Here is a 16006-nt window from a genome sequence, read left to right on the forward strand (position 1 = left end):
TCACACCTAAAGATGTGAAACCTGTGGGTTATAGATGGATTTTTGTGCGAAAAAGAAATGAGAAAAATGAAGTTACAAGGTATAAAGCTAGATTTGTAACTTAAGGTTTTTCTCAAAGACCAGAAATTGATTATGAGGAAAATTATTCTCCTATTATGGATGCAATTACTCTTAGATACTTAATCAGCCTGGCAGTTTCTAAAAATTTAGAAATGCATCTCATGGATATTGTGAATGCTTATCTATATGGATCACTTGATAGTGATATATATATGAAGATACCTAAAGGATTTAAGGTATCAGAAGCATCCAATGCAAAACCTAAAGAAATGTACTCCATCAAGTTACAAAGGTCTTTATATAGGTTAAAAACAATCGGGTCGCATGTGGTATAAACGATTAAATGACTACTTGATAAGAAAAGGGTATACATATAAACTTATTTGCACGTATGTTTTATAAAAACAATGTTCGGATATGTGATCGTAGCTGTTTATGTCAATTATCTTAAATAAAGAAATCTATGAAACCATTCAACTTTTAAAGAAAGATTTTGAAATGAAAAAAATCAAGTATTACGTTGATTTACATATTGAGCATATGACTAATGACTTACTTATACATCAAATAACTTATACCGAAAAGATTTTTATAACATTTTTAATATGGACAAGACAAAAACCATTAAGTACTCCTATAGTTGTTAGATCTCAATATTGATACTGATCCATTTCATCCTCTAGAAGATCATGAAGATCTTCTTGGTTCAGAAGTTTCATATTTTAGTGCAATTGGGGCTCTTATGTATCTTACAAATTATACAAGACTTGACATTTCTTTTGCAGTTAATTTGTTGACAAGGTTCAGCTCAACCCCTACCAAAAGACACTAGAATGAGATCAAACACATATTTCGATACCTTCGAGGAACTACTGATTTAGAATTATTTTATTCTAACGAATCAAAACAATATTTGGTTGGTTATGCAGATGCAGGTTATTTATCTGATCCAAATAAAGTTAAATCTCAAACTGGATATGTATTTCTAAATAGAGGTACTGCAATATCATGACGTTCTCAAAAACAAACACTTGTTGTAACATCATCAAATCATGCTGAAGTGATTGCATTACGTGAAGCTACTCGGGAATATTTTTGGTTGAGATCAATGACGCAACTCATTACTGATTCTTGTGAACTAGAACGCGATAAAAGTCCAACAACTATCTATGAAGATAATGCAGCTTGTATAGCACAGATGAAAGAAGGGTATATCAAAAGTGACCGAACAAAACACATACCTCCTAGATTCTTCTCATACACTCAAAATATCATCAAGGACAACCAGATTGAAATGAGATATGTTCAATCCAGCAAAACTCTGCCAATCTTTTCACCAAAGCATTTCCAACTGCTATTTTCAGAACGCATGTTCACAATATTGGCATGAGACATGTTCAAAAGATGTAACAACTCAGCGACGTCTACTTGAGGGGGAGTCAACTCCATGCTGCACTCTTTTTCCCTTAGCTAATGTTTTTTCTCACCGGGTTTTCTTTAGCAAGGTTTTTAACGAGGCAGTACTAGTTTCTCTCTTGATAAAATTGTCATCCAAGGGGGAGTGTTGTAATACTAGAGTCAAGATTGGTGGATGACATTATTTCATATTATATACCCCAAAAGTCCACAAATAGTGACTACCAATTTCTTATATAAATATGCATCAATCGAATGTAAATGATACACCTTTTCTCAATATACCAATCATTTATTTCTTTTCTCCATTATCATCTTTGTTCTTACACTTCATTATTAGTATTCTTAATCAAGAATCAAACCACTAAAGATAATTATAAGTCTACTGAATTATAACATAATCAAACCACTAAAGGTAGTTATAAGCCTACTGAATTATAACAGCAACCAAATTGAACTACCAACAAATTGTACTTACAAGTGCATGCAACTCTACCACCAACAATCCAACTAAAATAACTAGTTGAGCACCCCGAGTTACACTCAAACAACCATCGTAAATTCTACAAAACTCCCAAATCAACCCAACAATGAAAGAAACCTGCATCTAATTCCTTACCAAAGTAGCCCCGTTTCACATCATGAGAATCACTCATAAAATCATACTCCAACATTGTAGCACCCACAATCATTGGATCAAAAAACTGCACACATATCACCACCTCCAGGCCACCGGTCGACACATATGTTGATGCGAGGGTCTGATGATTGAATACGACCGGTATTCAGAGATGACGACCGTCGGACAAAGACGATCAGACCCAGATAAAAGAGTATCGAAATTCCCAACCTCATTGGTGGTCCGATATGTCTTTTTCTTTATCCACTTTTCTTTCCTTTTCCTCTCTTTTTATCTTTTTCCTTCCCACGTTTGATTCGGCGAGCCTTTGTTTTCTCGTTACATTTGACCAATAGTTAACTAGTGGGGTGTTTTTTCACCTTATTATGCGTTGGTGGTGATGGGTTTAGATGGTCGTGTAGGAGCATTGAGAGTGTTTCAATTCCCATGTAACATGTTGACACATTACTGAGTGTTGTTTTATAAAAGATATATTATATTACTCAGTTTGTAATAAACAAATTATTATCATGTATATGTATTTAACCCGTTTAATAATATAGTTTGTTTGATTTAAGATATTTTTAATAAAAGCTATTTTTACTCTTATAGTAATAAGTATTGATTAAAAGAGTAATTCATGAGTATGAATTGAAAAGTTTAATGATATTATTAGTAAATCTTTTAGTGAACAATGATTTTGTAATAGATATAAATAATAAGGTGGATAATTATTTTGAAATCGAGAAAGCAATTGAATTTGTTGCTTTATAAAAGAAAAGATGAAAGATGATTATGTGTGAGAAACAGTTTTAAAAATATAAATTGTGTTGTTAACATATGTCTAAAATCATACATTATGTTTCATTTAATGAACTTAAGATTTATTTAAAAAAATCATCATAAATTATAGTTAATGTATGCATAAAAATACTAACGTTAAATTGAACTAATATTTTTATATAAATGCAAAAGATAGTATATAAAAAATTATTATAATTATAATTTTATTAAAAATATAATATACGAGTCACCTTATACCAAATACCAAATACCAAATAAAACGTTTTTTGAAAATGAGGAAAATTTGTTACAAGTACAATCATTTATTTTGTTTTCGGTGCCAAAAGGGACAACCTTCCGGAACTGGGAGCCTGAAGTCATAGTCACCGTCATCAAATATAAATTCCTTCACACATTTACCACTCTCCATACGCTCTTGACTCCATATTTATCACTGCCACCAAAATTAGGGCTCCTATCATCCAAAGGTAATCTTACCTAATTGCACATTTCTTTCAATATTGTAAGGTAATAACTTAATTGCAGCTCAAATTGTGCATTAATTGATCGAATTACATTTCTCAGCGATTTCGGGTTCGAAATTTCACTCATCAGTTTATCATTATTATTTTGATTTAATATTTTTATTTCCGATTGTGTAGATAATCTAATTCGTGTTTTATCTGCTGCAATTTAACTGTCTATATGCTATTTCAACAAATTGTATTTATAAATATCTCCGTGTGTACAAAATTACATAAATTCATACACACAGATGTACGTGTGTGTCTAGATATGTGTTAACCAAATCATTAGATTTAGATTTAATTGATTACTAGATTTGTTTATTATGCAGGTGCGCGGTGCAAAAAGTGACTTTCAATGAATAAGCTGATATAGCTATGAGTTTGCAATCATTTTAAAAAGAATGCCTGGCATAACCTTAGCTGCTCGAAAATCCATGTATGATTAAATCGAGTACCGTTTAGATAGTTACTGAATACATATATATTATTGTATATACACCCACCTATACATGTATATGTATATATGTGCGTGTATGTATGTAGCTTATGCAATTTCATGGAACAGGAATTCTGTTTGCAGTTGCAGTCTATCTAGAGATCAGATGTGTCGTCGAGGACATCTTGTACAGCTGTCAGCGGAAGAAGAAATTGCAGCTGAAGAAAGCCTTGCAGTTTACTGCAAGCCTGTGGAATTATACAACATTATTCAGCGACGGACAATTAGAAATGTGACTCACTTAATCTGATTTTTCCTTTCTAACAATTATTTATATATCACCTTTTATAATATGATTGTTTAATTGGAGTGTGTAGATTGGAGATTGTATCATGGCTAAATTTCTAATTATTATTAATTAGGGAAATTGTGCATAATCTACTAGAAATGGTAGCTTTTCTATCATTCATATACTCATATGTGTTTTAGCTGATTACATTAAATGATATGCCTTCTATATGTTGTAGAGTAAAACATACTGTATCCATACGAGTTAAAAAATTTGATGTCAGTGACACCTGTGAAAAATCTAGCATAATGGCGTTGTGTTAATACTTTTATGTTTCGTTTGCAAGTTGTAACTGATGGTTTATTTTTGTGCAGCCATTATTTCTTCAGAGATGCTTGCATTACAAATTACAAGCGAAGAACAAAAGAAGGCAAGAATGCTACAACAGAAAGTCAGTTATATACATAATTGATTTTCCGTCATTTATTAAATAGATTTTTAATATTTCGTTCAACCTTGAACCAATGCATGTTTATAGCGAGGGTTTGTTACAATGTTACCTATTACCGTGATTTCATTTCCATACTTAATTAGAAGATGTAGGGGGTGGCTAAGGCTAAGGCTAATGTGCAAGTAGTTTAAAGCATTTTGAAGGACTGAAATGCACTTAAGGAATCAGTTTTAGATTAGAGACCTTGTTGATTGGATTTAGGTTAACTTGATTAGTCTATTTATGACCTAGGAATATATAGTTTTTGCTTCTATTCATTTCAGGATTCAGATATCAGTTTCTGTATCTGGAGCTATTGATGATGGAATGGATACTCAGAGCCTATTTCCCTTTTACGTATTGCTAGCGAGGCAACTTTCTACTGCAAACGTGGAGGTAGTAATAATATGATTATACTTATCACGGATTCTTTTATTTTGTTAGTTTTTTCTCATATGTGAATTTTTCTCAAGATGCAGCGTTCAGCTGTTTACCGCTTTAGTCATGCTTGTAAATTGACCACTTTTGGTGGAGCTGAGACTTCGAGTTCTGCTAGAGCCAAATATATTCTCCCTGAAATTAGCAAATTATCAGCGGAGGTCAAATCTGGGTCTCTTGCCATGTTGTTGGTGAGCTGCGGTATGACATTGTCTGCAAGTTTGGTCATACTCAGAGGATGCTTGTATTCTGTTTGATTTTGTTGGTAATGACGTTTTGTCTACTTTACAGTTGATATCACCAACCCTCAAGGAATTGATCTAACTGAGGACCGTATATTTTCTGCTTCATGTAAGATGTGCTTTTGGATAGAAGTTATTTTTGATGTTATTTTCTGATATCTTTGTCGCCACTAGTGGTAGTTGTAGTTGTCCATCCAAAGCATACTTCCACTCATGTCTTTCCCGCTTCTTTGTATTTTTCCGTGGATTTTTAATTCATCTTCAATTATATCTAGTAACAATATAAACTGACTAAAGTTAAAAACTTCTATGGACATATCACAGCTTCATTACATAATCTCTGTTCCATGTTATAGTTCATGTCTTTTAATTCAAATATTTTTGACCACTTATTGTCCTCTGTAGAAGTATACATGCTACAAATTTCTTTTAGATCATCATTTAGGTACACAAATGTTTATCATGTGTTTCTTCTTCAGACTCTATCCATCCCACAGACGTTGCAATGTCTGGTTTAGCAAGTGTTGAACAAGTATTTGACTGGTTGCCAAGTGTCTTGGATACTCTTTATTCTTAAAAGTAGTAATGAATAACAAAATCTTGTGGATCGAACACCCATGTCATCATTTCTCTAGTTGATTGTCCATGACCACCAATAAAATTTTAGTCATAGAAGAAATGTTTCAGTTTTGATTATGGATCTCAAAATCGAAATATTGCACTAAGAGACCAACTCTTTTCACTTATCAAACTCCCTTGCAATGTTCATTATGCTTTGACATGGAAATTTATACGGAAACAAAAGTTCCACATGTGCTTCTGAGATGATTCTGTTGTTTGAATATTTATTACTCTTTCTATTTTTGTGAAAAGTTAAGGTAGAATAATGCAAGCTATATATAATACTAGGAAAGCCTTAATTCATCATCCACATATATAATTGGATTCCACTTTACTGTATTGGGTGCAAAACAGCTGGTCGTCTTTTTAGATTTTATTTTGAATCTTTCATTCACAGTCATTATACCATTTCACATTTGTAAAAATTTGTTTCCTGTATCTCACTACTCATTTTTACATGCTGACAGCAAATTTTGGTGGATACTGCTTACTGGGAAAGATACCATTGGATTTACTTCATCTGGAGAGATCTCCAAACTTAAGTTTGGGGGGGAGAGCTGAGACGAGGTCAACTGTTAGCATGCGTTCATGCTATATGAAGGTATGCTTGACAAACACAATAATCTGGTCAAAAGTGTTCAAAATGAGACATTATGAGAATTTAATGCGTTCTATTTTCTAAATACATATGTTCCATCTAGCAATATATTATATACTTAGATCAAGAAAGGCTTTTGACTGGATAATTCTTGCTTTTATATATTTATGTTTTTGTCTTTTGTTTTTATCACTTCTTTCTGCTTTTGCAGTTGAGTGGTTTGGATGAGGAAAAATGTGTCTCTTTTCAGTTTCCACACAATTCAGAAGCTGTGGTATGTTCCCTTGTAGCTATTTAGTTAACCTCGATTTATTATTGTATTCCTACTAATATATTTATTTTATTGGGCAAAAGAGTATATTGCAGCAAGTACCACTCTTCATCTCTGCAGAGGAGCTTGGTGCAAAAGATATATCAGCGTACGATCTGTATTCGTACAGTGATATACCTGACGATGCCCTGCCTCATATTATGAGGTATTTATGGTTTTCATGTAACAGTTGGCTTTTTTATATGTATTTTTTTCGCTGTTGTAGTTATATCACAATTGGTGTAAGTTTCATTCTCATCTTGTATTTGCTGGTTAGGGTATGCTAAGAATAGTTTTCCCCATATGACATAGAAAATGTAACGTATGAAAAACATCAGAAAGTTTATTAGAATACTCTCTTAAAGTTAAATTTTGAATCAGGTTCATGTTGCCAGCTGAACAATTTAGTAACTTGATCTCAATTAATTTTGGCTGCTTTTCCAGATCTGCTGAAACTGAATATTTGTTAGCTGTTATAAGCATATTCCTACTTATGTGTATGCACCTTCGTTTAGCAAATTGAGTTGCAATATCTTATTTCCCTAAATGGCTGTTATTCTTTTTAGATTCTCATTTAAGTTGTCATCATATATTACTTTAATTTGATTTGAAGATTAAAGATGGTTAGGGTTACTCATTACTGTTGTGTACATGAACTATATAATCACATGCTGTTAAATTTAAATCACTTGTGTGACCTATGCTTATTGCCAGAGTTGCAGAACGTCTGTTCCTTTATGACCCTGCATATACTTGGTATGATCAATCATATGTGGTGCTATTGTTGTCTTATGGATATGGCAGATGGTGTTCATATATATCTTATTTTTTGTTTGTCTCTGTTGTCTTTCTATTCTTGCAATTGCGGTCATTTTTACCTCTTTAGTTTTCTTGTTCTGTTCGGTATTTTGGCTCCCCAATTTTGGTATTATCAGCCTTGTTTTTCGGTTCTTTTGATGTTTTCTTGTCTTAAAAACCAGTTACTTATCGGTTCATTTCGAATTCCAACTTTAACTTTTCGCGTTTGTTGTCAGGTTGAGAACTGGAAATGTCATTTTCAACTACAAGTACTACAATGATACAATGCAGAGGACTGAAGGTATGGGAGTATTTCTTCATATTACTACGTACCTATTTCATAAAACTAGTCCGAAGCGTATACATGTTATCTGTGTGAATCTGTTCAATAATATTTCTTTGCGTTACGAAAAGAGTTATTGCCTGAAAATTGCTAGTCACAGCATGCCAACATTATTTGGTTCGTGATGCATTTTTAGTAGGCCTCATATTGTGGTGATACTTAAAACGATAATTATCTCAAAAGATCTAGTCTACACCAGTGACTTGTAGTAAGCACCTATGAGATAATTTAATTTAGTAAACAAGGAATTCTAGATGCATTAATTTTTCGTACACTGGCATTTTTGGTGTCTTTTGAAGCCTTATTATTTGTTCAAATATCCAGTTACTGAAGATTATACGTGTCCATTCTGCTTGGTGAGATGTGCAAGTTATAAGGTAGATATGGTTCTGACCTTTTTTTATGTCACTATATGATGCACTTGATCTATTGTTTTATGTGATCATTTTGTGGTTATTGTGATGTTTTTAGGGTCTGAGATTTCATCTGACTTCGTCGCATGATCTATTTAACTTTGAGTTCTGGGTTGGTAACATATATGAATCTTCCACCATCTTGTTGCCGTCTTTAGCCACGTTCTTATTTCTTAGTGTCAAACTTCTATTACTTTTCTGTAGGTAAATGAAGATTATCAAGTCGTAAATGTATCTGTGAAGGTTGATATAAATAAATTTGAGGTAAGAATAGGATCATAACCTTACGTACCTTGTGTACTATGTAGCATAGTAATTGTCGGCTCATATTTTCCATTGGTGGGCCCCAACTTCTAAGGCAGCGGGTAACACTGAGCTATTAGCTTGTTGGTGTTTAGTGTTGTTTTTCTATTGCAATTTATTTTATTTTTGTTTTAACTCGGCCTAAGTTCTGTATTATTTTAATGTACCACCCTTTCCCCTTGCTCAGTTTGGCGTTGTTGGTGTTGCCGATCCCAGAAAAGAGGCATTTTCATTTTGGTAATTTTCAAATTATTTCCTATGCTACAAGTTAGGATATAGTTTAAGTTGTTTTTTGAAGTACAACAGTTTACTAATATGTGTGTAAACCACTTTATACAGCCATAGGCCATTGAGACGCAGGAAGCTGAAGTGCCGAAGTAAAAATGAAAATCGCGTGCAGTCGCTTCCAATGGACTCAGGTTTGCCTTCTAAATCCTTAATGCTAGTCTTGTCTTGTGTATTTCTAAAGCTCTTTTGTTTTTCCCTTTCACGTAGTGCTTATGTGGATGAGATTGGAGAAATTGTTACACGTTAAATGATAAGTGTCTTAGGTAGATAAAGGGACTATATTCATTTGGATCTGTTTGATTTACGACAGATGTTCCAGAGGTTGCAAATTGTATATCAAATGCTAATAGTGTTTCAGTTACTGAACCGGATTCTGTACATTCCGTATCTGGAAGCAACCTTACACCTCCAACGATGCTGCAGTTTGCAAAGACAAGGAAGTTATCTATTGAACGTTCTGATCCTAGAAGGTATGTGCTCTCTTTTCAACATTTAGCGTCTCTTTTCCTGGCCTGAATTTGGTTAAGATAATATAAACTAATAGATATAGATAATTAGATATTGTCTTCTTTGAGCACAATGTTTTCTTTGTTCCTTCCTCTTTTTGGTGCGACAAATATTTTTCCCCTTTCAAATTATTATACAAATTAATTAATGCAACTAGTGAAATGACCCGTGGAACCACGGGTTTGTTTAAACGAAACAGTTCAATGATATGTTTTAGGTATTAAGTGAACGTAAATGTTATAGTCATTTAGTTTAATGACCTGTGGAACCACAGAGTCCGACTAAGAAACTCGTCAGCTGAACATTTCATCAAACACCTAAAATACATATTAAACGATCCACATCCATTCATAAGAGATAATATTGGTTGTCATTTTATTTTAAAATTGTAAATTAAAATATAAATTTAGAATTGGTTTCCTTCTGCCTAGCTTTTATACCTTTTCATACTCAATTCAAAATAATTAATTAAAATAATTCAAAATTATTTAATTTTAATAATTAAAATAATTATTAATAAGATTTAATAATAATAATTAATTAATAAGATTTAATTTTAATTCAAAATTATTTAGATTAATGACATCACCCACCATACTTAGATTTTTTTCTTTTTCTTTTTAATTTTTCTTAACAAAGGAAGTAGCCTAATAATGACATCATCATTGTAGGATTTTAATATTAACTATAGATTTAATAATAATACTGAATATTAATACTAATAGTATTTATTGTTTACTACTTCTATACATTTTTTTTAGTGAAATGGTTTTCCTTTTTCAGCTAACATGCTGCACACCACAATTGTATAAATTATTAATAAGATTTAATAATAATAATTAATTAATAAGATTTAATTTTAATTCAAAATTATTTAGATTAATGACATTACCCACCATACTTAGATTTTTTTCTTTTTCTTTTTTATTTTTCTTAACAAAGGAAGTAGCCTAATAATGACATCATCATTGTAGGATTTTAATATTAACTATAGATTTAATAATAATACTGAATATTAATACTAATAGTATTTATTGTTTACTACTTCTATACATTTTTTTTAGTGAAATGGTTTTCCTTTTTCAGCTAACATGCTGCACACCACAATTGTATACATTTACATTATATATTATATATACATGTAATATGTGAGCCTTGAACCCACGACCTCTTGGTTGATGGGACGATGAGTTACCTACATACCAGGCAAAAATCCCTTCAGGGCGCTTTTGACCCATTGGACATGTTTTTAAGTCTTTTTATTTCAATTGAATCATCTCATGTCTACGTAAATGGGCGCTTATCACTCTCGTTTTTTGTGTGTGCCAGCCGAGCACTCTTGCAGAAGCGGCAGTTCTTTCACTCACACAGAGCTCAGGTATCACCAGCAGACAACTTCTCATTTCTTATTAATTAATTTTGTACAAAATGGCTTCATTATATACTTCTTTGGTAGATGTCTATTAGAGACTTAGAGTATTAGCCATTATCATGACCAAAGAAAATTCATGCTTTTCTTGTTTAATTATTATTTATTATGCTTGTTCTTTTGAAAGAAATATATTTTAGTATTACCTCCCACCATCAAGTATGTGAAATTAAGGTTCTCTTCAATGTTTTCCAGCCAATGGCTATGGAGCAAATTTTAGCCGATGAAGACAGTGAAGATGAAGTCGATGACGATGTTGCAGATCTTGAAGATAGACGGGTATGTCTGTTCTGTTGTGGCCTTAATATGTAAGATAATAATTGGTTTAACTTTTTAAACTTGGGGTAAATTTGTGACCATCCCAGCACTTGTAACTTGTGCCTTTTCAACAAATTGTAATCAAAACACCTTGATAATATGGCACAAGCAAATAGACTTCTTAGTCCAACAAAAGAACAGATTGTAGAACTGGATGTTTGTTTTGACTGATTGAATAAGAAGTGTTGACATGTATTTTCATATGTTTCAGATGCTTGATGACTTTGTTGATGTCACCGAAGATGAAAAGCATATGATGCATCTCTGGAACTCCTTCATTCGAAAACAACGGTAATATGTTCCTCTTTCACATGATATTGGTTGTATCACAAGACGAACTAGGTTAACTATATCTTTACTTTTCACTTTCAAGCAATTTAAGACTGTTCGTTTGCATTAGTATTCAACAATCACCTCTTTTCCTCGCAAACAAACTTTTATTTTGAGAATTTTCGTTACATGAACTCTACGATTCTACAAAAATATGGTTTGCACAACTTATGCAGATATAGAAGGCACCAACTTTGTGGTTCATTATACTTGCTAACTCTTGTAGAATTGGTATTTCTAATATTCTTTTCTCAGAATAATGATGTCTTGTTTACTAAAACACAAAAATCATTCTCACCTTGTAGCACTAAAATGCTTATAGGTGGCAAAATGTGCTCTCTTGTTTTGTGGGTTGAGTAATACATTAGGACGGTTTATTTTTGAGTGAAACCGAGGTTGGATGGGTTGACACAAAGAAAGTTGATGTTAAAAAAAAAACAATGTTACTATAAACGGAATAAACAATTAGCATTGAACGTTCATATATGTGCCATAAAATCCAATACTTATTTCTTATATTGGTACAAATCAGGCAAGTTTTGACCTGGTTAAAAATGAAACACAACACAAATCAACCAATTGATAAGTTACTGCGTTGAAAGCTTGATATTGTGGCCTCTAATGTCGCCGTTTAATATTACTTATTGTGGTGTCAGGGTGCTGGCTGATAGTCATACTCCATGGGCATGTGAAGCCTTTTCAAAATTGCATGGACAAGAGTTTGCACAGAACCCACCACTTCTCTGGTATCCGTCTCTCTTCCTTCTCTAATAGACTAATAGTAATAAGTTATTTTGCACAGATGCCACCACTTAACCAACAGTTTTTGCACAAATCAATGTAAGTTCTAATCGTACGAAAATAGCTCACTGGTTGGGGACTAAAAGTTCCACCCAAGAAGTCTTAGGTTCAAACCTCACTGGATTCATATCTTGGGTGGCCAGACAAAATGGCCAAAGTTTTATTTTGTTTAAAACATATATAATATAATACATTTTTCTTCTTTTATTATGCATATATATTTAGTTATTTATCATTTAGTTTCATGGTCATGTTGTCCGGAGCTCTTTGCGGAACTCATTACCTTCGGGTTGAGAGATAACTTTCTTTGCTTGATAGTAGAGAAACGCGTCTTTCTTGTGGGGTTAAGTAATGAATGTCTACATCATACCTCCCCTTACCCCGCAAACGTGGGATTGGGTATTATTGTTGTATTTTCTTTTTCTTAAAGATATATAATATAATAATTATCTATAAACCCAGCACACCCTTTTATGTTGTATTTGTTTATTTAATTCATTTAACCGTATGGAACTTGACTTTTATATTTGCAGGTGCTGGAAAGTATTCATGATTAAACTATGGAACCATGGTCTTCTTGACCAACGAGCCATGAACAACTGCAACCTAATTCTTGAACAGTATCAAGACATTGATACTGCTTCAGTTATAAGCTAAGGACCCTATTTATCAAAATTTTGCTGCTGAGCAGGCCCCCCCTTCTATGGAGTTGGTGGTTTACATATATGTACTTTTTACAGTTTGTAATCTTTGTGGATCTCAATTTATCCATTTCCCATATAACATATGGAGTAAATTTAACAAACAAATGTTTGGTCATTTATGAACTTATTTTGTTTCAAGTACAATATATACTTTATAGAAGAAAACAACTTTTTTATGACTGATAATGAATGGGTGGGTTCAGGGTTGTCGTTTGCTTGCAACCCTGTTCTTCTTCATCCTTGTGAGTCAGTTATTACCTAGCCTGTTCCAGTGAGTCCAGGGCCCGCATACGTCCGACGTGTACACAATTATACATCAACAATAACATGACCACCCTGCCACCCCAAATCAGCTGTTTGCCAAAAACTGCAAGCCAATACTAATGTTGTGATCGCTGTTGGGAGTTGGGACTAGTACCTGGCTGAATATCACCAATAAGAGAGCCACCATCGTTAGCATCCATACCTCTTTCTTGTCACAAAAATAGGCAATAAACTAATTGGTTTGCATATTGCAACCCCCATCAAACTATTTTAAATAATTAACATTATATCCTTAAGAGACCGGCATAACTTGGAGAGAGACTTAATTAAACGTTTCCATTAAGAGTGTAATTAGAAGACTTGCACATTAAAACAATCATTGGTAAAAGATGATTAAGGTAGATCCTTAGTAGTTTGTTTAGTTTGTTGTGCGATGTAGAGTTTTTGAGTTAGTACGTGGTTATGTTTTGGTTTTCGTAGGGTCTAGCTTGTTCTTTTCGGCCCGTGTGTATTTGTTTGTAAGGTGTGTTTTGGTTCGGTGTAGATGAGGCTCAATATAATATAGATAGTTTTGTTTTTGACGCTAATATAGATAGTTTTGTTTTTGCCGCTTTCTAAGTACGAGTCTCATTAGATTCTTCTTGTACTTTTTGGTTTGAAAACGTTTTTTTATAAAACATTTTTGTTTTTGTATACTCTAGTTATATTTGAAAAAAAATAAAAAGTAAAAATAATAAAACAATCATTGAAATAATGTAGGTATGTATATACACATCATCAAAGTCTCTTGAATTTGTGACGTCAATATTGGGTTGTTGAACTCGTGTCGTGAAGCCCTTTAGACTATGTTGATTGCCAATGCACAACTTGATACATCAACGCAATTCGTGAAATATCACATAAATCGTTGCAACGACGCAAAGTTGTGAATCCAAATGTACATGATGGCTGTCCAACAAGTGATGATCATGTTGCTCATCCAACTAAAACCTAATATGCAGCGATTTTGAATATTTGTCATTGCATTTTATCAAACCGTAACAACTTTATATTCTTATGCACACTTATGTATTTCATTAAATAATGAAAAAATGCACACATTTACTTATTGTTTAATTACACTAACAAGTCATATCTACAAAAAAATACGTCTAACACTACAAATATTATGCTGTTAAAAAAAAACTACAAAATATCACAAACTTGAGACCATGACAATATGACATCATCGCTTAATTATATATGACATCACCAACTTATAATCATCACAAAATCCATTTGTAGCCAACTTGATGCTAAATATCCATTGATGCCCTCGCACCTTTTCTCAATAACCAATAACAGTCACTTTCCATTGGCAGGACTATTTTGGTCATTTCCAACAAAAACCTAAATAACCCACTCCTAACAAATCCAATAGCGGGTCGGACCCTCATCCGTAATGTGTTCCAAGCTGGCATTATCTATCAAACAATTATTACACGCCACTTGGCATATTATTTTCTCCTTTTCTTTTCTAAAAAAAAGCTCACTTTGGTGATCGGCTTTGTACTTCTGGCTCCACCAGCTCAGCCGATACCTTCACATTTCTCCTCTTCACCGAGCCGCTATCCGATGATACCGAAGCCGATCCCGATGACTCGGGTGACCTCCTTTTTGAGGTCACCCTAACGGGCTCAGGCTCATTCAAACCAATTCTATGTGGAAAATTTAACAAAGCTTTCGAGCCGCGCATTCTGTACGCGGCTCGATCATAAGCAATAGCGGCTTCTTCAGCCGTTTCATACGTCCCGAGCCAAACTCGGGCTCCATTTTTCGCCGGGTCTCTTATCTCGGCCGCAAACTTTCCCCACGGCCGTTGTCTCACACCTCTATGATGTTTCCCTTTCACCGGTAATGAAACCGCCACTGAAGTTGTGGCGGTTTCGTTCACCGGTGCCAATAAAACCGGCTCGATTTTTTCTATCGGCTCAGCTTTAATAGCTTGAGCCGAGAAATTAAACGGAGTCCATCCAACACTAACGGCGTCACGTAAAATACCGTAAATTACCATATCTTCTGAGTCATCTATTTTTAATGGTAATTCGCCCCAATTGTCTGATAAACATGGGATTAGGCTGTTAAAGCTTGTGCTCCGGCCAAACACCGGAAGTTCTCCATGAAAAGTCGCCGGAAATGTTTCTGTTTGCATCATTTTAATTGTTTCTGGTGATTTTATGAAGTGGATTTGTTTGTTGTAATATTTGAATAAGACCACTCCCAACCATGACACCGTCATGAACACTTACTCAGCGCCACATCAACTTTCTCTCTCCTCATTTCTCACCACTTCCTCTCATAACACTCTCAGGACACATCATTGCCAACCATGACATACTTCCTCCCAATCACATACCCCACAAAATTAATTAAATAAGTAATGTACAAGGTTGTTTATGCTAAAGTACAAGTAAATAAAGCAAAGAAAAAAAGAAAGAAAAAATGATCTCGTGCTGGAAGATGCTTGGGGAAGAAACAGATGAGGGCGAATCTTGTGAGGGCGGACTGAGGGCTTGGGAGAGCACACCAATGCCAATGGAGCCCTCAAGGAAGAATGGTGAGGAAGGGATTGAGGGAGGACCATCGGGAGTGGTCTAAGAGAGATGGGTAAAAACAGAGAAGACTTTTGAGGATTTCTTT

General features: G+C 33.8%; 2 protein-coding genes across 5 annotated transcripts; one reads left to right on the forward strand and one right to left on the reverse strand.

Moving 5' to 3' along the window:
- Nucleotides 1-3227: 3227 nt before the first annotated feature.
- LOC139867377 (polycomb group protein EMBRYONIC FLOWER 2-like) lies at nt 3228-13201 on the forward strand. 4 transcript variants are annotated; one of them, XM_071855745.1, is made up of 22 exons: nt 3228-3366; nt 3735-3841; nt 3971-4133; nt 4505-4581; nt 4905-5016; nt 5100-5259; nt 5350-5409; nt 6389-6522; nt 6731-6793; nt 6874-6995; nt 7864-7928; nt 8295-8347; nt 8442-8495; nt 8588-8647; nt 8874-8923; nt 9026-9105; nt 9285-9444; nt 10811-10859; nt 11106-11189; nt 11440-11519; nt 12215-12304; nt 12893-13201. In XM_071855745.1, the coding sequence occupies exons 2-22, from the start codon at nt 3807-3809 to the stop codon at nt 13014-13016; spliced, it is 1875 nt and encodes a 624-aa protein (XP_071711846.1). In that variant the 5' UTR covers nt 3228-3366; nt 3735-3806; the 3' UTR covers nt 13017-13201. The 4 variants fall into 4 exon arrangements, with proteins under 4 accessions (XP_071711846.1, XP_071711848.1, XP_071711847.1 ...); XM_071855747.1 differs by having other exon boundaries at nt 4505-4560; XM_071855746.1 differs by having other exon boundaries at nt 3986-4133.
- A 1178-nt stretch (nt 13202-14379) lies between these two features.
- LOC139867378 (ethylene-responsive transcription factor 2-like) lies at nt 14380-15574 on the reverse strand. Its single transcript, XM_071855749.1, has one exon. The coding sequence runs from the start codon at nt 15519-15521 to the stop codon at nt 14856-14858; it is 666 nt and encodes a 221-aa protein (XP_071711850.1). The 5' UTR covers nt 15522-15574; the 3' UTR covers nt 14380-14855.
- Between the last annotated feature and the right edge of the window lie 432 nt (nt 15575-16006).

This window comes from Rutidosis leptorrhynchoides, chromosome 9 (assembly GCF_046630445.1).
Source record: "Rutidosis leptorrhynchoides isolate AG116_Rl617_1_P2 chromosome 9, CSIRO_AGI_Rlap_v1, whole genome shotgun sequence".
Taxonomy (NCBI): domain Eukaryota; kingdom Viridiplantae; phylum Streptophyta; class Magnoliopsida; order Asterales; family Asteraceae; genus Rutidosis; species Rutidosis leptorrhynchoides.

Excerpts from the sequence above, each read along its gene's own strand:
- LOC139867377 (XM_071855745.1), top strand. The coding sequence starts at position 3,807 with ATGCCTGGCATAACCTTAGCTGCTCGAAAATCCAT. Across the intron at positions 6,523-6,730 it reads TGCGTTCATGCTATATGAAG|TTGAGTGGTTTGGATGAGGA; the intron begins GTATGCTTGACA and ends CTGCTTTTGCAG. Across the intron at positions 8,924-9,025 it reads AAAGAGGCATTTTCATTTTG|CCATAGGCCATTGAGACGCA; the intron begins GTAATTTTCAAA and ends CACTTTATACAG.
- LOC139867378 (XM_071855749.1), bottom strand. The coding sequence starts at position 15,521 with ATGATGCAAACAGAAACATTTCCGGCGACTTTTCATGGAGAACTTCCG.